The 22,071-nt window shown below is 44.0% G+C and overlaps 1 protein-coding gene across 12 annotated transcripts in view; it reads left to right on the forward strand.

The window, feature by feature from the left end:
- The window catches only part of st3gal3a (ST3 beta-galactoside alpha-2,3-sialyltransferase 3a), a 739,645-nt gene that overhangs the window by 712,180 nt on the left and 5,394 nt on the right, over positions 1-22,071 (forward strand). For 7 of the 12 annotated variants that reach the window (XM_070886698.1, XM_070886702.1, XM_070886705.1 and 4 more), the window contains one exon: positions 12,712-12,980. The exons of 4 other annotated variants lie outside the window; for them this stretch is intronic. In XM_070886698.1, coding sequence (XP_070742799.1) covers positions 12,712-12,834 — 123 coding nt within the window. In that variant the 3' untranslated portion in view covers positions 12,835-12,980. Of the gene's footprint in view, positions 1-12,706; positions 12,981-22,071 lie in introns of those variants that run through there. One more of the 12 variants, XM_070886706.1, reaches the window with a different exon arrangement.

Below are 22,071 nucleotides of genomic sequence, written 5' to 3' on the forward strand. Positions count from 1 at the left end.
GTTTCTTACTCTTCTGTGTCTTTCTCTTCCCTCTGTGAGCAGATGCTGTAAATCTGAAATTACAGCATAAAATTCTGGAAATACTCAGCAGGTCAGGCAACATCTTGACCTAAGACGTAAACTCTGTTTCTCTCTCCACGGATGTTGCCTGACCAGCTGAGTATTTGCAATATGCTCTGTCTTCTCAGAGGCCTTCATTTACCAGCAGAAGCCTTGCAAGCCTCCAACAGCACTCCCTACGCACTTCAAAAAAACAACTTTTAACATCTATTGCAGCAAGCCACTACTTCAATAACATTTTTTTTTAAAAACAGTCCAAAAGCTTAAATGCAAATTTACCTGAAGGTTGTATGTGTCCCTTTAAGAGGTGCTGACATCGCTACTGTCAACCTGCTTGCACTCCAGGTTAACCTGGCATGCTTAAGATCCAATTCTGAATTCAGCGCTCACAATCCCTATCTATCAATCCTTTTTATTCTCAGAACAAAGGTTATTGGTACAGGTCACCAATGTGCCTAAATTGGTCTAAACATTCTCATCAATTTACAAGCAAGCAGATCTTTAACTGATCAGCTACTGATGACACTATATATATGACATGGCAAGAATAATTTTTATTTAATTTGTGTCTTGATATTTTGTTGGTGAAATTTGGTACCTCCCTGGTTCGGGGTGGTAACCGAGGCGGAACTTCCTGCAGCAGGCGCAGAAGTGCCGCCCCGGCAGCGAAATTGGGGTTACTGTCCCCAAGAGGCAGTGGAGTGCAATGTCCTCTCGGGGGTGGGACTGGGGCGCTAATCATGGGTATTTTCCAATGTGCACTGGAGGGAGCACAGGGCCCACCCCTTCCATTAAAGGGGAAGGCACGCTGCCGACTCCTCATCGGGGAGAAGGGGCCACCACTACACCACTGGAGAGCGGAGTGCCGTGGCAGCAGCCTGGCACAGTAGCGGAGTGTCGGGCTGTAACATAGTGCCATGGACCCAATGATTTCAGGAGGGCAAGGCTGCAACCGGTGCCGACATTTTTCAAAATGACGGCACCGCACCTTCCCTTTAATTTTCGCCCCCGTGAGCGGACTGAAGCCAGGTTCGTGATCCGCGAGGCTGGTGCGGACATCACCGCGGTAGCCTCACTGGGCGCTACCCAAATTTCACTCCAGGATGAAAACGGGTTGCTGCGCACGGTGATAATATGTCTACCGGTTAGCGCCTCCACTAGCTCCCGCGGAATTTCGCAGGAGTTGGTAGCAACTCCGGGCGAGAAGTCGTTTGCGTTCCACGAACGGAAGGCGCAAACAACGCAAATTTTTTCCCTTTTATTTGTTCGAGCCAAAAGCACCTCGGGGGGGAAAAACGAAGAAATTGAGAGCTATGTTAGCTACATTTTAAAATATTTGTTCTCGGGATGTGGATGGCGCTGCCATGGCCGAAATTATTGGCCATCCCTAGTAGTGAGCCTTCTTGAGTTCCTACAGTCTTTGTGACAATGACAATCCGACGATGGTGTTAGGTGACGAATTCCAGCATTTTGACACAGTGACAAAGATTTTAAGAATGTTAATGTGCCGAGATTTCCCTAAGTTCCCAGAGTCAGGCTGATTAAAAGATTCACTGTGGGCTTCCAATGCAATTAACATTTTCTTTCGAGAGTTAAAATCTGGGAGGGAGGAAAATAGCTGTGGCCGGCAGAACCAGTTAAAGAAAACAAGCATGTGTTTAAATTTATTTTAAGTTTTTCCCCACTGCCTCGTTCAATCTATTGCTCTGCAATCAATTATAATAAGGAAAGTGCTCCTTTTATTTTTTAACTACCCTCTTCACCCTCCTAAGCAAATCAGGATGCTAGGGAGACCACGGTTTTCCTGGTGTCCACTGTTGCTATGTAATTAAGCAGGGGTAATGCATCGGATAACATATTTTGCATATTTCTGCCCATGTATATACTCTGGATTCATTATCACTTCCAGCAGAAAATCCAAGAAGGGGGAGAAAATGTCAGGAGCTGGTGTATTAGCCTCCCACCACAATTCCCACTCTTGTCTGCCATGAAACGACCTCAAGATAGGTGTAAATGGAGGAAACTTGGGGCCCATGGTTTTCTAATGCATTGTACCAAGAAATATTAAGATGTATTTTTGAGTGTGTGATTTTCCATGTGTCTAATCTTAGTCATCCTGTTGTAGGATAACGGATGAATTAGAACTGTGTTTCCCCCCTCCCCACCACCCCGATTCCAGTTTTATGCATCTATCAACACTCAGCTGGAGCACATAGACAATGACCTAAATATAGTCTTCCACTCACTTGTACAGTGAATGATACAAAGTATATACAGAGACATAAAGACAGAGTGAGAAAATAAAATCATTAAAATTATAACATGCTTATTTTAATACATCATGAGAATATCTGTAGCATTCTTTTGTCTGAAAAATTACGAATATATAGTTCAAAATAAATGTTATGATTGCTCAGCAAGAATACATTTTTGGCCCCATGGTTTCCCACTGAAATTCAGCCTTGGCTCAGTGACAGCACTCTTGCTTCTGTGTCAGAAGGTTGTGGGCTCAAGTCCCACCCCAGAGGTTTGAGCACATAATATGCACGTTAGTGCTGAAGGAGTGCTGCATTGTTGGGGATGCCGTCTTTTGAATGAGATGTCAAACCGAGGGTCTGTCTGCCCTCTTGGGTATACATAAAAGATCCATGGCACTATTCGAAGAAGAGCAGGAGAGTTCTCCCCGGTATCCTGGCCAACGTCAACCAACATCACAAAAAAAAATTTAACAGGTAATTTATCTCATTACTGTTCATGGGCAAATTGGCTGCCGTGTTTCCTACATTAAAAAAGTGACTATATTTCAAAAGTACTGAATTGGCTGTAAAGCAAATTGGAACATCCTGAGGTCATGAAAGGCACTTAGGCCCCAAGTTTCCACACGCGGCAAAACAGGCGTCCCTCCGAGCTGGGCGCCCGTTTTTCGCGCCGAAAACGGCGCCTGAAAAAAAACGCGCTATTCTCGAGCGCTTTGCAGCTCGATGTCAGCTTGGCGCGGAGCCTACCACTCGCGCCGATTTTGTAAGTAGGAGGGGGCGGGTACAATTTAAATGAGTTTTTTTCGTGCCGGCAACCCTGCGCGTGCGCGTTGGAGCGTTTGCGCACGCGCAGTGTGAAGGAAACATTGGCACTTGGCCATTTTTGTAGTTCTTTGTAGCTGTTCAATTTTTAACATTTTTTAATAAAACCACATTGCCCTTCCATGATCAGCACTGAGGCTTCTTGCAGCAGTGAGAAGGCGTTTCCCGACGGGCCCGACGGAAGGCAGGGGGGGCCCCTGCCGTCGGGAATGGCTGCCTCAACTTCTGAGGCTTCCTGCAGCCTTCTCACTGCCTCCCCCCCGCTGCCGTCGGTTGGGCCCTCACTGCCTCCCCTCCCCTGCCGTCGGGAACGGCTGCCTTCTCCCTGCCTCCTCCCTGCTGCCGTCGGTTGGGCCCTCACTGCCTCCCCCCCCTGCCGTCGGGAACGGCTGCTGCCATCGTTCGGGCCCTCACTGCCTCCTCCTCCCCCCCCCCCGCCGTCGGGAACGGCTGCCTTCTCCCTGCCTCCCCCCCGCTGCCATCGGTCGGGCCCTCACTGCCTCCCCCCCCCTGCCGTCGGGAACGGCTGCTGCCATCATTCGGGCCCTCACTGTCTCCTCCTTTCCCCCCCCCCCCCCGCCGTCAGGAACGGCTGCCTCCTCCCTGCCTCCCCCCCGCTGCCGTCGGTCGGGCCCTCACTGCCTCCTCCGCCCCCCCTGCCGTCGGGAACGGCTGCCTCCTCACTGCCTCCACCCCCCCCGCCGTCGGGAACGGCTGCCTCAACTTGTGAGGCTTCCTGCAGCCTTCTTCCTGTCTGAAGCACTTTCACACAGGTAGGAACATGGTTTATTTAATCTTTTCTTTGCTTATAAATTTTTATTCAGTTTGGAATTATTTGTATAATATTTGTATAAGTATAACTAAGGATTTATTGTAGAATGTAATGACTTCCCTTCCCCCACCCCCCCCCCCCCCCACCTCGTTCCGGACGCCTAATTTGTAACCCCGCTCCTGATTTTTTAATGTGTAGACAAGGTTTTTTCAGGCCTACAAAAATCTTCACTTGCTCCATTCTAAGTTAGTTTGGAGTACATTTTCACTGTGGAAACTTTCAAATCAGGCGTCAGTGGCCGGACATGCCCCCTTTTGAAAAAAAAATTCTGTTCAAAAGTGAAACTGTTCTACATGACTAGAACTGCAGAAAACTTAAATGTGGAGAATTGCGATTTCTAAGATACTCCGTTCTCCACCAGTTGCTCCTAAAAATCAGGAGCAAATCATGTGGAAACTTGGGGCCTATATAACTGCATGTTCTTTTTCTTTCTTGCTTTCTCTTTTCTTGCTTGCTTTCTCCACAATAATATTGTCAGTCAGACCTATTTCAGTTTGGAGCCCGAGACATTGTTTGAAAAGTTAAGTTTAGACCCCATCATATAGTTATTTTAAAAAGCTATCAATTTTAGTTTAATTATCTATTTCCTTTATTATTCTAAATATTGGGAAAAAAATCAGAAATGAGAACTAATTGAACCACAAACTCTGGTAATCTGAGTTTTGGCTTTTGCACTGGTATCGTATGACGAGTGCAATGAATGAAATCTCCCATCTCTGTGACATCTGTGGCTCGAGAAATACACACAAGGGAGGAAATTTAATAAGAATTAAAAATCATGCAGAACCTACATCCCAACATACTGAAAGCCATTTGAATTGAACTGAGATGGAAATCGTCGATGCCCTTCAAGGCACATCTGTGTTTCTGCTTTATGTACTTTGAGCTGGATTTTAGGCTTTTCTATTTTTGGGGCGAAAGTTACCGGCCGGGAATAGGAGGCGCTTTAGTAAGGAATTTTCGCCATCTGGGCCCTGCGCCAGGGTGCGCGGGGCAGAACCTCGCAAACTAAAATGCAGGGCGGTGTGCGCTCCGAGAGAGGCCTGGGGGGGTGGGGACTTTTCTTTTTTAAACACAAAAACATTTTAAAAACATTGCCCACGCCACCACAACTCAACCACATTACCTTCCTCACTGTCGCCGGCATGGTGGACCGCTCTGATTTCCCAGGCGATCATTGCGAGGCGTGATTCCAGGTGTACGGGTCAGGTTCGAGAAGCGTTGCACATCTCGCATAGCTCAGCACCGCCACAACGCAGGAGACATTGCTGCCTCATTTCATGCTGCTGCAGGACGAAACCCGGAGTGCAAAGGACCAGAAAATCCAGCCCTATTCTAGAAGCAATTTGCATTGGTAAAGAAGTTGCACCTCCTCGTTTTTTTGGCTTCCTAATCTTGTCGGCATATTTTAAAACTTCAGTCAAAAGTAAATGGATACTTTTTCAACTTTTAAATCATATTATATCGACTTTCATCTCAATTGGTGTGATTGCCTTACCCTTCTGAGATGCTCCTTCCTATATTTTCTTCTTTTAACACAAAGGGGTAGAAATTTAGGCCCGCTGGAAACCTGGCGCACCTACCGTTTTTAAAGTGTTTTTTCTGCCGTGCTGGATGAGGTGGCCGCTTTCGCGAAATGTAGATTGTTGTCATTTTTTTTCAGGCAGACTGGAAGTCGGCCATAATGGGGGTGGAAGTGGGGCAGGATGGTGTCTCCGCCACTGTCGTTCATCAGCGGAGCGGTGATGATGCGTGTGCGACATCACAGCTCTCCCCTTCACTTAAAGGGGAGAGCCTTCACCATTCTAAAACTTCGGTGCACTGGGCCACCTGGGAGGGTTTCGGCCAGACCAGCGGCCTGGCACCCAAGAGGGGGTGTCGGGCTGCCTGCTGGCAGCCCGGCCGAACCCGGGGAGCATAATTGTCAGCCCGACCTGGCAGTCAGCTGACAAAAAAGAAAACATGGCGGCCACGGCAGTGCGCCCTCCCCTTGAATAACTGCTGCGCTGCCATGTCGCACACACCTCCGACAAGGTGCACCCACAGAAAAAGCTGTCGGGGGCGCCGCGCGGCGGATCAAAGATTTTTCACAATGAATTTGGCTGGAGGTGCGAGAGATTGGCTTTGATTAGGACAGGTCGGCAGCAGCGGGGCGCAAGTGGGGACCGCTGGAAAAACACCCGAGCTGAATTTCGCTGGCGGCAGCTACTCAACCCCAAATTGGCAGCCATTCGACCCCGCCGTGTGGCCGCTGCTTTCCGACAGTAAGGGGCGTTTTCGGGAGGCTGAATTTCAGCCCCATAGCATCGATCGAGAAGTAAATAAAGCATTATAGTCTAGAAATTGCTCATGTACTAATTGGGGAGTTCCTGGAAACTTTTGGGAGAATTTCTTCCTGCTGGTTTAACACGCAATTTTGCTCTTTTCAATCCTTGGCTAAAACATGGTCATTCTCTCCCACGTGTAGACCAGCTACTGAGAAAAGTACAACACTAAATCATCTAAATCTGCTGTGAACTAGCAATTTGGAGTCGGTTAAACACCTGAAATAGTATTGGGGGTGTAAAAGTAGCTGATTATTCACCAAATTGCTGTGGATTTGTGTGTTACTGAGTGAGGAAGAAAAGCCAGCTTGATAGGTCAGGTGCTGCACACCTCATGCAAGGACTTGACGAGAGAATGCACACAATTTCAAAGATTGATGTCCATCCCACTACTCTATTTCCCTGAAACATCTGGGACACCAAACATGGCAGGATACAGCTTAAAGTAGGCAATAGCAGTCAGCCACCATTGTCCTGAATGTTGCAGATCCACATTCCCAATGAAAACCCTAGAAAGATCTAGGGCCTGTAGACTGTTGCTAAAACTGTGAAGGAAACTAACACAATTTACTCCTTCCAACAGGGTTAAAAAGAGTGGTAAGTTAGCTGTCACATACTTGCAACAAAACACAAACACCGAGACAGCAGTGTGCCAATTCAAGCAACCAACAGTTACATACTAGATAGCAGGAGCAATAAATGCTGTGTACTTGAATATTGCACTCAATATTTGTCTGTCATTGATTGCAAGGTTGGAGGAATACAGCATAAGGTGGCAATAGATGAAAGAATGTAATTAAAGGAGAAAGTGGCTTGGAAACCTAGTTAACAGACGTGGTTAAGAAATTATAGCCTAGATTTTCCAGCTTCGTCACGAATGGCTAGAAAGAAATGCAAGGCTCATTATGTGCAATTTCTATTGTCAGCTCAATGTCATAATTATTCGTATTTGCAGTACAGTTTTTGATATGTGAAGGGAGGTAGCTGATGGTATCAGAAAATTGCTCCACAGGTGAAATTGAAATGGATTCTGCAACTTAAAGGCAAGTGGGTGAATACATGGAATACAACAATTCTTTGAAAAAGTTCAAAAGGCATTTCAACCTATTAGTAGCCTTTGAAGAAGTAAAGTGTGGAGGGCACAGTGGGTGGGCGCGGAACACCTCTGATACAGTCTGACCTGCTGAGCTAATTCCTCTTTGGCATTTTCAGTCTTACTCTGCCATGAATTTGCCATCATGGTCATTGAGCTGCCTTCGGGTAAAGTTCTGCAGCATGCAGCAATCAATGAATCTGAAAAAATATTTTTTTTAAACTGGAAATCTGAAATAAGGGTAGAAAATGCTGGAAACACACAGCAACTCAGTCAACATCTGTAAAGAAAAAAAGACAGGTGACTATTTTGGGTGTACATCTTTCATCAGAACTGAAAACTAAAAGCTAAGCATGCATTTTAGTACGTTTGGAAAAAATTGAGAAGAAAAAGAGGGAGAAAAAACCTGATACTCCAAACATGGATTGAGTTGAAGATTGAATGATTTGCAAAATGTCATCAGTGAGGTGATGGAAACACTTTATTAAAAAAAAGAACAGGCAAATAAGTAAGAGGGTAAAAAGAGAGGAGAGGAGAGGCCCACGCAAACAAAAAGGTGAGAAAATGGAGAAAGTTCCTCTCTGCTCATATTCAACCTCAACCTCTATATCAAGTGACAGGGGAGCACTGAAAACAATCCCCAATAATTTTGACTGCACAAACTGATTAGCATTGTTGCAGTTGCCTTCTCATTCCTGGCATGTAAGAAATGGCTTGAACGTAATGCCTGTTTCATATGGCCAAGATTCGCACATCACAAGTCGTCGTTCCCCGGCCTCCCACAACAAGCAATAAAGTCACATAGTCTATGTGTTATAGTACTCCTACAGCGGTTTCATGACATATTCAGCAAGTGGAGAATTACACAAACTCACAGGCTCCTATTTTCGCCACGATTGTGTGCCGTTTTTTGCATCCAAATGTTTTTTGCGTCAAATCCTCAGTTTCCAATTTTTGCCAACGTTTGTACGCCGGCGCGGACCACGTGTGGCAGTTTAAAATTTTTTGCCGCAGACACAAGTGAAAACTGGCTCAGACGTCGTTTTTCTGCAGTTAGGCGATTTTGGCCGTCCACGATTTTTTTCACTGCGGCGCGCACTGTCAAAAAGCCCCGCAAAAAAAAACCTCCTGTGAACTTAAGGAAATCGGCGCAGCACACAAAAGGACATAATAGGAGCAGGAATAGGCCCCTTGAGCCTGCTCCGCTATTTAATACGATCATGGCTGATCCGATCATGGACCTCAGGTCCACTTCCCTGCCCGCTCCCCATATTATCTGAATGGTGGCAGATTAGGAAAAGGGGAGGTGCAACAAGACCTGGGTGACATGATATGTCAATCGTTGAAAGTTAGCATGCAGGTACAGCAGGTGGTGAAGAAGGCAAATGGCATGTTGGCCTTCATAGCTAGGGAATTTGAGTATAGGAGCAGGGAAGTCTTAATGCAGTTGTACAGGGCCTTGGTGAGGCCTCACCTGGAATATTGTGTGCAGTTTTGGTCTCCTAATCTGAGGAAGGAAATTCTTGATATTGAGGGAGTGCAGCGAAGGTTCACCAGACTGATTCCCAGGATGGCGGGGACTGACATATGAGGAGAGACTGGATTGACTGGGCCTTTATTCACTGGAGTTTAGAAGAATGAGAAGGGATCTCATAGAAACATATAAAATTCTGACGGGACTGGACAGGTTAGATTCAGGAAGAACGTTCCCGATGTTGGGGAAGTCCAGAACCAGGGGACTCGGTCTAAGGATAAGGGGTAAGCCATTTAGGACCGAGATGAGGAGAAACTTTCTTCACTCAGAGAGTTGTTAACCTGTGGAATTCTCTACCGCAGGGAGTTGTTGATGCCAGTTCGTTAGATATATTCAAGAGGGAGTTAGATATGGCCCTGATGGCTAAAGGGATCAAGGGGTATGGAGAGAAAGCAGGAAAGGTATACTGCAGTGAATGATCAGCCATGATCTTATTGAATGGTGGTGCAGGCTCAAAGGGCCGAATGGCCTACTCCTGCATCTATTTTCTATGTTTTTCTATGTTTCCTTTATTCCCTGGACATTGGGGCCAGCCAACAGAAGACAGAATAAAGTGCAAATACATGGATTTTTTGGACAGGGTACTCTGAAAATAACTCAAAGTAATTTCTGAGTTTTTGGAGAGAGCTAATTTAATAAACAAGCGTATAAGTTTTTCGGAGGGAGGGAACTGAAATAGCCTGGTCCCAAATCGCGACTGTCCACCCCAACACAATCATTACTGGCCGGGCTCCAAGCACGGGTCGGGGGAGTGCCGGCCAGGCAGGGTCGCGTGCTTGGCCGGACACAAGCACCAGAGCCCGGGATAATCACTGTAGTCAGCATCTGAAATGGAACGTTTTGTGCACAGGCACAGCAGCAAGCTAGAAATCAGCATTTGTCACAGGTGACCCAAGAGAATCACTGTACAAACAAACAAACGCATGCGCAGATCAGGGTCTGGTCCGATCTAGGGCATCACCCAGCCTTGTGGAGCAAAACGGAGAGGAAAGGTTTCAGTGATTTAAGTATGTATCTGCATAATAATAATGGGTGAAATTTTTAGCATGCCTGTTGTAATAAGGGCATTGTCCATTCATGGCATGCACATGCAGAGGCGTCAAATAATTCGATGCCAATATCGGGGAGACAGATTGATGGGGAGGAGGCCTTACCCTCAGTGAGTCTATAGGGAGAGGCGCTCATACCTGCAACGGACTGAGACAGACTGCGTTCGCAGGCTGCGATTCAGAAAGGAGGTCATCACAGATCTGCCAACTAATCAGGGCAGACATACGGCCAAGACATGGAAGGAGGACTGCCCTACCCGTAGAAGTAAAGGTAATAGCGGCACTTGCCTTCTATGCTACGGGATCATTTCAAGCTTCAACTGGGGACGTATGCTCGATCTCGCAGCACGCCACCCATTGCTGCATTCGCCAAGTGACTGCTGCACTGTATGCCAAAAGGGACCAGTTCATTACTTTCCCTATGACCACGCAGGCAATGAGAGACAAGGCTGTGCAGTTTTCCAGAATTGCTGGCTTCCCCAGGATACATTGACTGTACCCACATCGCCTTGAGAGCGCCCTTGCAAGATTCCGAAGTTTACCACAACAGGAAAGGGTTCCACTCCCTAAGTGTGCAGCTGGTGTGCGGCGATCTTCAGTGGATCATGGCAGTGGATGCCAAATATCCCGATTCCATCCATGATGCTTTCATCCTACGTGAGAGCGTTATATCTGCGATGTTTCAGGAGCTGCCAGAAGGTTGCTCGGTTGCTCGGTGACAAAGGTTACAGGTTCGCTACCTGGCTTATGACCCCGCTACGCAAACCCCGCACTGAGCTAGAGCGTCAGTACAATATGTCCCACATAATGACACGGAGCATATTAGAGAGGAGAATTGGCATTTTAAAGCAACATTTCTGATGCCTGAACCACTCTAGAGGCTACCTGCAATACTCCCCTCACCATGTTGCTCAGTTCACTGTCGTGTGCTGCATGCTGCACAACTTGGCCATCATGAGGGGACAGGTACTGAACATTGAAGATCCTCCTGAGGGAAGAAGGAGGGATAAGGATTCGGAGGAAGCTGAGGAGGAGGAGGACCAGCTGCAGGAGAGTGGGGCGACCAAGGGGACCTCTAGACATTGCTAGAGACTTGCATCAGTGGCTAATCCATGAACATTTTTCTGCCTGAAGGCTAAACGGTGGCACGGTTAATTACAGTGTCGCACCATGTTGACTGTTTGCACTTTTAATAATGTGTTGCTTTATGTTGGTTAAATTCACAAAATAATGCACTGATTCTGGTTAAATTAAAATAATAGGTTTATTAGATATTTGTACTTAACTTTAATCAAACATTTAGCTTTTCAATGAAGAAATATCAAACTTTAAAATTTTCAATTAACATGTTTCAAACTTTAAACTTCTCGTAAACTTTAACATTTTCAATTAACAAAACTTTATTGTATCAAATTTTTGTATTAACTAAACAAGTAACAGCAAGATACAAATATCTCTCCCCCTTATTCAATGACCACTAGTGCGTAGTGCCCCTCTTGCCCACCCTGGTGCCTCTAACCTTAACCCTGTCTGCTGACGCAGCAGACTTCCTCAGCCCCCCGGTGAGCCCAAGGTTATATTTTTTGTTTTTCGTTGGTGGTGGGGTTGGACAGGGGCAGACCGAGTAGACACCTTTCTGGAAGGCCCGAGTTCATCTTCGTCTTCTTTTTCAAGTTGTGGATCACCCTGCGGCACAGTCCCTGAGGGTAGTCTGGGGATGATTTGAGTGGCAGCAGTTGATGCCGCCAATTGTTTGTGAATGACAACCTGGGTGTGTTCCCTTATTGCAGCAGCTACCTGCAGAATTTCCATCACATACATCAGACAATTTCCCCATCAGCTGTCCCGACAATGCATCGATTGCATCCACCGTTCCCTCCTTAATCTGCCCAGGCAGTATATAAATACAAATTGTTGTGGTGGTCAGCAGTAAGGTGTGATAAATGTTGCTTCATTAAGCTGATAACTCACTGACAACTTTGCTTGTAAATTAACCCTTCAGCCTCACTTATAGAGCCATTTATTATTGTATCGATTTGCTTGTGGCTACTTCTCCTTCGCTCAAAAAGGATTGTGGTCTTCTGCAATTTTTTTTCCCTCCGCTCTTGAAGATAGTTCCATATATGTTGGTCTACCTCCACTGTCTTGCTCAAGTGAACATTTGTTGTGTGTGAGTTAAACAGTGAGTTTCAGGACATCACAGTAGAGTCTTTTCCTGTCCTCCCCCCGATTGCCACAAGTCTCAGCAGAGGCCCTGAATAAGGGATGAGAAGTGGCCCAATCTTTTTTTTTCGTAAGTCCTGGCGCAGGAAGGCATATTATATGACCTGTACAACCATCCTGGCTGAGAGCAACTAATTCAACACTTACCGAGACATTTCGAGCCTGTATGGCTCACTTCCACACTGAGCAATGCACTTACTAACTGAGTGATAAGGGGGGACGCTTTGGTTGTTAATGTTAGCTGCAGAAATGGGTTTAAGCTGCTGTAAAGTTTAAACTAAGTTGATGACCGTCCTTATTCAAACCAACTAAATTCTTCATGAAACAAAGAGTTAAGGGCAAGAATTCCCCCCATTAGACACAGTCCAAAGATGAAACTCTGATTAGTCTGTAGCAATATTGCTGTGCCAATGGATGACTGGCAGCTCTTATAACTAAAACAGAGACTTCTGCAACATGATACTGAGACTGCAGTATAAAACGTTTCATTCTGTGGTTTTATTTCCATTAGAACAGATGAACGTGCCTGCCTTCAAGGAGCCACTGGTTACCAGCTGCACTCCAGGACCTCTTAGCCTATTCCTTCATCTGTATCCCTGTCTTCAGCAAAGACCCTACACAGAGTCATGTTGCCAATGAATACCCTTCACACAGGAATAAGCTTGTTTACAAGCTTGAGTGACATTCCTCCTCATACAGCAATTAACCTGTAATAATATGTTTGGAGTATAGAATTTCCTAGTAATCCTCAACAAATTATTTCTCAATAAACTTGTAGTAACATTGTCACAATTGTTAATCCTCTGTTATGAACAACATCAAGCATCGCCGTAGACTGCATTGATTACGTTAAATAAAATCAAAAATCAAAAAACGTGTGCACAATTAAAACCAAAATTTATTAATAAAAAAGCAGATACCAGCAAATTATTTCAATGTTGTAATCTAATCATGGGATTCAGATAACAGGCATAAACTGAGCCAAACTAGGTCTAAGAGATAAGAATAGAGTACAATAATTTTAGCATTGAAAAGTTAATGGGGCATGTATTAAGGGGATTTGCTGGAGGAAAATATATTTAAATGTTTAGTTTGCCACCTAAAGTTTTTGCTGCTACTCCAGATGCCATATAGCACTTAAAAATAATGTTAGCACCTAATACTTGAAACGATAAGCCACTCACTTCATTTTTCTGGGCTTTTTTGTGTGCTTACTTCATATAAGGATGTGAATGAACTATTCTCATTTATCTGAGTTCATTACAGAAAACCATAAGCTCATACTGGGATAGATCTGCAACATACAATATGCCAGATGGCAGTGGAAGTGTTACCTTTTACTTGATGTGCACATCATCCCTTTACCTTGCAGAATACAACTGGAACTCTACACAATTACACAGTGAATAACTTTACCCCACTGTACAAACAACAACTCTATACAATTGGGCAAAAACATGACTTACTATGCTGAATAAACAGCAGCTCCATACAGTCACACACACAGTAACTCTTAACCTGCTGAATAAATTGGAACTTCATGTGGTTCCAAATCAAATTCTCTGACCAGCACTTTAAAAGGAAACAATCCATAGGTCTTTCTAGAGAAGCGCACATATGATTAGATGACAAATTTATGAATCTAAGTTATAATTCATACAATGTGTCCTCAAGGTAACTTCTAATTCTCTACTACAGGTTGAGCGTCTAAAATCCGGAGTTCCGAAATTCAGAATGTTCCGGACACGGAGCCAATCTGTGGCGGGGTCGTCTAGGATCCGGAAAATGTTCCGAAATCCGGACCCGCTACCAGACCTCCGCTGCCGGACCTCCCCCGCTGGGCCGCCGGACTCACCCCCCGCCGCCCCCCCCTTACCTCGGCCAAGATTTGGGATGTCAGAAAGCCGTTCCGAAATCCCGAGGTTTCCGGATTTTGGACGCACTACCTGTATTACAAACTGCTGTATATATCCAGAACAGTTCATCTCAGTCAAAGTAGGCTGTAGGATCTATTGACTCATGTAGATTAGATTAGCAGTGGGTATGATGATTTTCTTTTCAGATCTTAGTGTCATAATTCTGAAACATTGTAAAACTCTTTGAAAGTTGTTAAGTGTGCTGAAATGCTTAATCTTCATTATCTAAACATGCTAATAGAAAGTAAACTTCACACTTCTCCATTTTTGCTCCATTGCACAGTGCTTGCAGCTTAAAGATTAGTTAAAAAGATCCATAACACTTTCACTTCTGAAAATTGCAACTGTTCCCCTGTATGCACGTTAATTGTGATGCAGGCAGGCGACACCCTTATTGCAGGTTTGGGTGTTTTGGGGTACACCATGTATACATGTCACAAAGGGTTAACTGCATGGTATCTCAGCTGTGACAGTTCAGTTGCTTCAGGAGTGTCAGCTCAACACCTGTGAGTTGCACTGGTCTTTGCCATGTATAAAATTGTGTTTGGAATTCATTATCTTTAGGCAGAAGTTCCGATTAATTACTGGGCGATTGCCTCCTGGCAGATTCTTAAACTCATTTATAAATGATCTCTGAACAATGCTTGAAAGCAATAAAAGATTATTTTTGATTTTCTGTTTGTGTAATAATACTATAGGCATTGTATCGTCTTGAGATAGACCTGTTTAAATGTGAAGTGATAGAATGAAAAGTAATCCCATTAATACCACATTCATGTTGAAAATTACAATACACAATGCTGTGTTCCTCTATGAAATGTTTGTGTGGGCTCACGTTACAGTAAATTCCCCTTTAAATTAGTCTATCACTACTGCATCAATTCAAAAGAGGTTTGTATTGCTTTGTCCATTCAGATATAGCTGCAAGAACTCTTGACTCGTTGCAAATGAGACAATGACCGTGCAAATGTGGACTAAGTATCAGTGTAGCAAAGAAAATGATAGGTCACAACTGAAAAAAAAACAACTGTATGAGATCAGCAGTAAATAAGGAAGCTTCTGTGAAAGAATAAGTATTTTTCTAATTTTTAAAAGAAATGCAACAAGTACCAAATAATAGTAAGTGACATAATATATGAACCACTTGAATTAGTCGAGGAAAGTTCTGGAAAGAAATTAGGAATACTAAAATTCACCTAAAGCATTAAGCTAGTAGAACTCCCCTGCTCTAGATCTGTTTTATAAAGAGAGGTGCTTCTTGGCTGGCTGAAAATTATAAGTAACATCTGCCTGCGTGACAGTACAGTGTAAAGTAAAGTTCCTGTTGGTGCCACTAGAATCAAATTCCAGTAGTGCAAATAGATTTCCCAGTTCAACTGAGGGGAAGCTTACTGCAGGCGACAGGTACAGAAACTTTAAACTGCAGCCTTCATTCATAAAGAATAAGTTTAGATTGGTTGAGTAATTTCTTAGAGCCAAGGCAAACCAAATGTAACATAAGAAAGAGGAGTGGGAGTAGGTCATACGGCCCTTCGAGCCTGCTCCGTCATTCAGTAACATCATGGCTGATCTTCGATCTCAGCTTCACTTTTCCGCCCGATCCCCATATCCCTTGGGACTCCAGAACAATTTTTTTAACATCTTGAACTGTATCAAATTGAATTACCCTGTCATAAAACCTAAAAATAGTATGGATGGAGAAAAAGCCATCAAGCCTGCTTCTTCCACAGACTTTTTAAAATCTACAGCGTTCTGTACAAATGCTCCCAAAGATAATCAAGTCGAACCCCCACAATATGTATCAATCTGCAGATTTCATCTGTGCAGTCCTAATCTTCCAGCCCCTCCCCTCCCAGTAGCACAGGAACCATTATGTTTCACTGATCATGGAAGAACTTGGTCATCCAGAAGTATGATCCTGAAAATCCCTGCTCCAACAATTATGCTGGGAGTATGCCCATAGGTGGATCTGTTGCTGATCCCACTGGGACATGCAGGATCAGTAATTGAAAATTGATACCCAGGTGAAAGGATAGTGTTTTAATACATCAGTGATAGGAAAACGTCCCTTTACTCTGGGCTGGGTTTGAATCCAGATCCTAGAGATTGAAAGGACCGAATTCTAGTCTAAATAACAAGCTCCTTTATAAGTTACTTACAATCTGCTAAAAGTCAATTTACCCAGAATAAGGTCAAAAGGATTTTGAAAATAATGTCAGTGTTCAAGGTCAAGACTAATGAGTGATTTAAGTGTATACTTTCCCATTCATGGCACAGATTCCACCTGTTCAGATGTTTCATATCACATCTGCAGCCACCTATCATGTTCCAACATTGGCTCAGGCACAGGGCATAGATTAGTGACCTGTGTTACCATGTAATTACTGTGTCAAGTGAGTCGCTGAGTGCTAGCCAACAGTGGTATTTCTGCATTCCACTGATTAAATCCAGCAGATTCGTTTTGTATTATTTAAATACCCTCTAGTTCAGGTTCTGTCTTCAAGGAGATGATGGAGAGGAAGTGCGGAAACAGAATGAAAAGCAAAACTGCAGTGTAAATTGTTCCACGAGCATCAATATGTTGGGCAAATAAAAGGTCATGTGTTGTCAGCAGGAGTTTCTAGCCTGTAAGTCATAAGTTCCATTTTACAAAAAATTCCAGTTGATGATGACATCAGTATTGACAGAGCAACAGGACAAGTCATTTCAAAGATGGTGACAAGCCACTAAAGTCAACTTCAGCTTTTACACCGAATGTAGATTGCTCAGGCTATTTAACATTATAGAATGTTGTGAAATAATTTGTCCTCTAATTTTCTCTCCGCGTTGTGTCAAGAGGTGCTTGGCTTTTGCATAGTGCTTCGTTCTTCTCCCACTACTACAGCACTTAACACCAGCACATTTGAGATTGCAACCTCATTGCATGTGGAGTTAAGTCCATGGATCACAAATCTTTCTGGGGAGGAGGATGCAAAGAGACTTCAAGGGGATATAGACAGGCTAAGTGAGTGGGCAAGATCATGGCAAATGGAATATAATGGGAGAAATGTGAAGTTCTAACAAATAGAAAAACAGGGTATTTTTTAAATGGTGAGAGATTGGGAAATTTTGGTGTTCAAAGGGATCTGACACGACTCACTGAAAGTTAACATGCAGGTACAGCAAGCAATTAAGGAAGCAAATGGTATGTTGGCCTTTATTACAAGAGGATTTGAGTTTAAGAGTAATTAATGCAATTATATAGTGCCCTGGTAAGACCGCACCTGGAATATTGTATACAGTTTTGGTCTCCTTACCTAAGGAAGGATATACATGCCATAGAGAGAGTAGAGCGAATTCACCAGACTGATTCCTGGGATGGGGGATTGTCCTATGAGGAGAGATTAAGTAGACTAGGCCCATATTCTCTAGAGTTTAGAACAATGAGAAGTGATCTCATTGAAACGTACAAAATTCTTACAGGGCTAGACAGGGTAGATGCAGGAAAGATGTTTCCCTTGGCTGGGGAGTCTAGAACCAGGGGTCACAGTCTCAGAATAAGGAGTCGGCCATTTATGACTGAGATGAGGAGAAATGTCTTCACTCAGAGGGTTGTGAATCTATGGAATTCTCTACCCTAGACGGCTGTGAAGGCTGAGTTGTTGAGTATATTCAAAACAGAGATCAATAGAATTTTAGATATTAAGGGAATCAAGGGATATGGGGATAGTGCAGGAATGTGGAGTTGAGGTAGAAGATCAGCCATGATCTCATTGATTGACAGAGCAGGCTCAAGGGGTTAAATGGCCTACTCCTGCACCTATTTTTTATGTTCTTAAGATCTATGATGCAATAATGTTGGAGCTCCACACTGCACCACCTCACTGCTTTTATTCAGCAGTGTTAGGCATTGATATTCACCTATCAAAGTATACCGTGCAACAACAACAACTTGCATTCATATAGCACCTTTATCGTAGGAAAATGTCACATGGTACTTTACAGAAGCGTAATCAGACAGAAATTGACACAGAGCCAAAGAAGGCAATATTAAAAGAAATGACTAAAAGCTTGGTCAAAGAAATAGGTTTTAAAGAGGGTCTTAAAACAAGAGAGAGAGATGCAGAAGGAGAGAACCTTAGGGAGGGAATTCCAGAGCTTAGGGTCCCTTCACTTTAACAAACAAAATTTGACACCGGGCCACATAAGGAGGTATTAGGACAGATGACCAAAAGCTTGGTCAAAATCACCATCATAGGCAGTCCCTCAAAATCGAGGAAGACTTGCTTCCACTCCAAAAGTGAATTCTCAGGTGACTGAACAGTCCAATACGGGAATTACAGTCTCTGTCGCAGGTGGGACAGACAGTCTTTGGAGGAAAGGGTGGGTGGGGAGTCTGGTTTGCAGCACGCTCCTTCCGCTGCCTACGCTTGTTTTCTGCATGCTCTCGGCGATGAGACTCGAGGTGCTCAGCGCTCTCTCGGATACTCTTCTTCCACTTTGGGCGGTCTTTGGCCAGGGACTCCAGGTGTCGGTGGGGATGTTGCACTTTATCAAGGAAGCTTTGAGGGTGTCCTTGAAACTATTCCTCTGCCTACCTGGGGCTCGCTTGCCATGTAGGAGTTCCGAGGAGAGCTGGAGTAGAGTAGAGTTCCGAGTTGGTCAAAATACAACTGGACAGGCAGCAAGCTTCTGAATCCAATCCTTGTTTGGAGGCACTTCAATTGAAAAGCCCAACCATCATGTTTGGGAAGGTTTATGCATCCATGCCCCTTCCGAACACAAGAATATACTTAAAACAAATTGCGTCAAAATATTATCTTGCAAGTTAGATGAATGGTGATGCAGAGATGATAGTGGGAAGGCCTCAGAGCAGATTTAATTGTGAATTTGAGAAGTTGGCGTGTTTCAGGCAGACTTGATTTAAAGTTCAGGTACAGATCAGAGGTTTCTGGTTGGATTGTGCAGCTCTGATTTAAAGTTGAGATGCTGACAGCCTATCAGGTGGGTTTTACAGTGATTAGCAGGGGAGTTTTTAAATCTGAAAGATTCCTATGGACCAGTTTTTCACCTACAGTCAGGAAAAAACTTAGTTAAGAGAGGTGCTGGTTTTAGGGCACTCGTGTACTAGCTTGCTATAATATAGCAGGGTAGCGTATAGGCTCACAGAGCATTGATTTCAGTCCATATGAATTTCTGATCTGAGTTGAGCCATCTGGGGTGTCACCCAGGGGAACTTAGGGCACGGGATCAGCTGATTGACGAATATGCTCCTCTCCTACACCAAAATAACGAAAGCTTCGTGGGCTCCCTGATGTCTAAGTGAATAAGCCATGCATGCTAGGAGTTTGTTGATCTTAACTGAGATAGTGTTGAGACATCACAATTCGCTTCAGTGTACTCAACAATGGAATGAAAAAGGAGGCAAAGTATGTGCTGTATGGTGACAACCCACTTGGTCATATGATAATAATTTGCATTTATATAGCACCTTTAATGCAGAAAAACATCCCAAAGCGCTTCACAGGAGTGTTACCAAACAGAAGTTGAAACTGTGCCATATAACAAGATAGTAGAACAGATGGAGGTAGGTTTTAAGGAACATCTTAAAGGAGAAGAGAGGTGGAGAGGTTATGGGGAGGCATTTCCAGAGCTTAGGGCCTAGGCAGCTGAAGGCATGGTCACCAACGATGGAGCGATTAAAATCGGGAAGATCTAATTTGTACTTAATTCTTCTTCTTAAATCAGTCACTGATCTGTTTGTACCATGATGTTCCGTTCCTTACTTTTAAGATCATCAGCATTTCAGGAAGGAAAATAGGCTGTTCAACCTGTCCAAATTGCTGTGTTGTCTCAGTTCAAGGCTTAGTCTGACCGTTTTTCATCTTGTTCCAACCCCAGTCCATGCTCCTACTATTTCCTGACTCAGTAATTTATCCAACTCGTTTTGAATGCTTCAAAGCATCCAGCAGCACTAAATATGATGCTATTCTGTAAGTCAGTCACACTGGGCATGATGGTGATATTTCTTCAGGTATATTTAGATCATTTTATGGGTCCTTCAGCTTCTAATTCTGTATTAAAGTTTTCCTATTGTAGTTTTACATAAAATACCTCTATGGGCCCAAATTTTCCCATGAGTTGCACTGTTTATTTTGGTGTAACTTGATTTTTCTGGTGTATCTTTTTAGTTGCAAATATAGCCATTTAATTTGCGGCAGTGTAAGTGAGTTAGTTAGGTTTTTTGTTAGGTCAGTTTTTTTTTCAAAAGGGGGCATTCCCAGCCACTTACACCATTTATGTCAATTTGGCCAGAAAAAAGTTGTACTAAACTAACTTAGGGCAGCGTATGTGTCCACTTTTGTCCGCACAGAAAGACCTTACTTACAGTTAAGGAATCGGCGCAAGTAACTACATTTAAAGCACCACCAAGCACCAAACAAAGCACAAAAAGTAATAAGCAATTAATTAACAAATAAAATAGAAAGAACCCTGCACCTAAAGCACCAAGACCAAAGTAATAATCAATCACTAAATAACAAATAAAAAAATAGAAGGAACCCTGCACCTAAAGCACCAAAATCAATCAGTAAATAATAAATAAAAAATAGAAGTCCTATCTTAGGGAACGCAGCGGGCCAGTGATGAGGGAGCCCATTCGGCCAGGGCTAGGGACGGTGTGCTTCGGCCCCTCCCACACAGCCTGCAGCACGCGTTTGCCGAAACGGCCTGCCAGGAGCTACTGCACATGCGTGCAGACTCTCGAGCGCATGTGCAGATGTCCGAGAACTGTTTTCAGTGCCGGGACCTGGCTCCGCCCCCCTCTCTTCATTGTACGCCACGCCAGCTCCACAGATGGCCCGAGAATCGGCCATGATCGTAGGGAGTTTTTCCGGCGCTGCTTCTGAGGTAAAATGTTGGCGGGGGGGCTAGGAGGTGTGCGGAAAAAACTGGAGGGCCAAATTTGGGCCCTATATTTGCATTATGTTCAGATTTATTACAAACCCACTAAATGCACGTTGTATTTTTTTGCATTGCTAAGATAGCACAATATCATGTAATATATTTTCATGGGCTGCTCATTAACTGGTTGAGAATCACTTGACAATGCAAAAGCTCATCCCATTCTACCATAACTACAACTGGAGATTATATGCAAAGGATTTCTCTTCGCTCCCACTTGTTCACTTAGTTTCTCTCATTCATCTGGACTATACATTTTTTGCATGTGGTTATTGCTTTTCTGCATTACCTCTGTCCCTTTGATAGTACATCCTTCAAAGGGACTGAGGCATCAACACCAGAACAAAGCCTTTTCTGTAGAGGAGGCAGGAGTAAAATTTACAAACACCTGTTAATTCCAAAGTGCTCTACTAATATTTTTATTGTTCTCCTATTTCCAGCCTTGTCTCTTCTTCCCCCCCCCCCCCCCCCCAACTAAACAATTTGAGGGATAATTGTATCTTTCTTTGGCGGGGTGTAGTTGCTTTGAAAATTACATGCCTCATGATGAAAGATTGGAACCAGGTCAACCATCAATGGCAGATTCCATAATCCACTACCTGAGCCAGTACTTCAGGATACTGTTGACAATTATCTAGCCAGCTTGGCTCATTAGTGATGCCTGGAGTGGATTTGTTGCCAAGATTCTTTCGATTTGACTTCGCATAACCCTACAGATTAGCTTCCTAATATGTACAGTGATCCTAGCTGAGCTGGCAGTTAGAAGCTTACCAGTGTTCTGTGCTGATAAACTGCCCATTTTAACATTAAACTCCAGCAGTATACTCTACCCAAACATAGAGGTCCCTACACCTTGATTACCTTGATTGTTGCCAATCTGTATTCTATAACAGAAACTCTGCTTTATGGATTTCTCAGTAGCTTGGTTTGGAACCTCAAGCGACATCATCGGAAAACACGACTACTTCCACTTCCGTAACATCGCCTGACTCCGCCCCTGCTTCCACTCATCTGCTTC

This window comes from Pristiophorus japonicus, chromosome 8, assembly GCF_044704955.1.
Source record: "Pristiophorus japonicus isolate sPriJap1 chromosome 8, sPriJap1.hap1, whole genome shotgun sequence".
Taxonomy (NCBI): Eukaryota; Metazoa; Chordata; class Chondrichthyes; family Pristiophoridae; genus Pristiophorus; species Pristiophorus japonicus.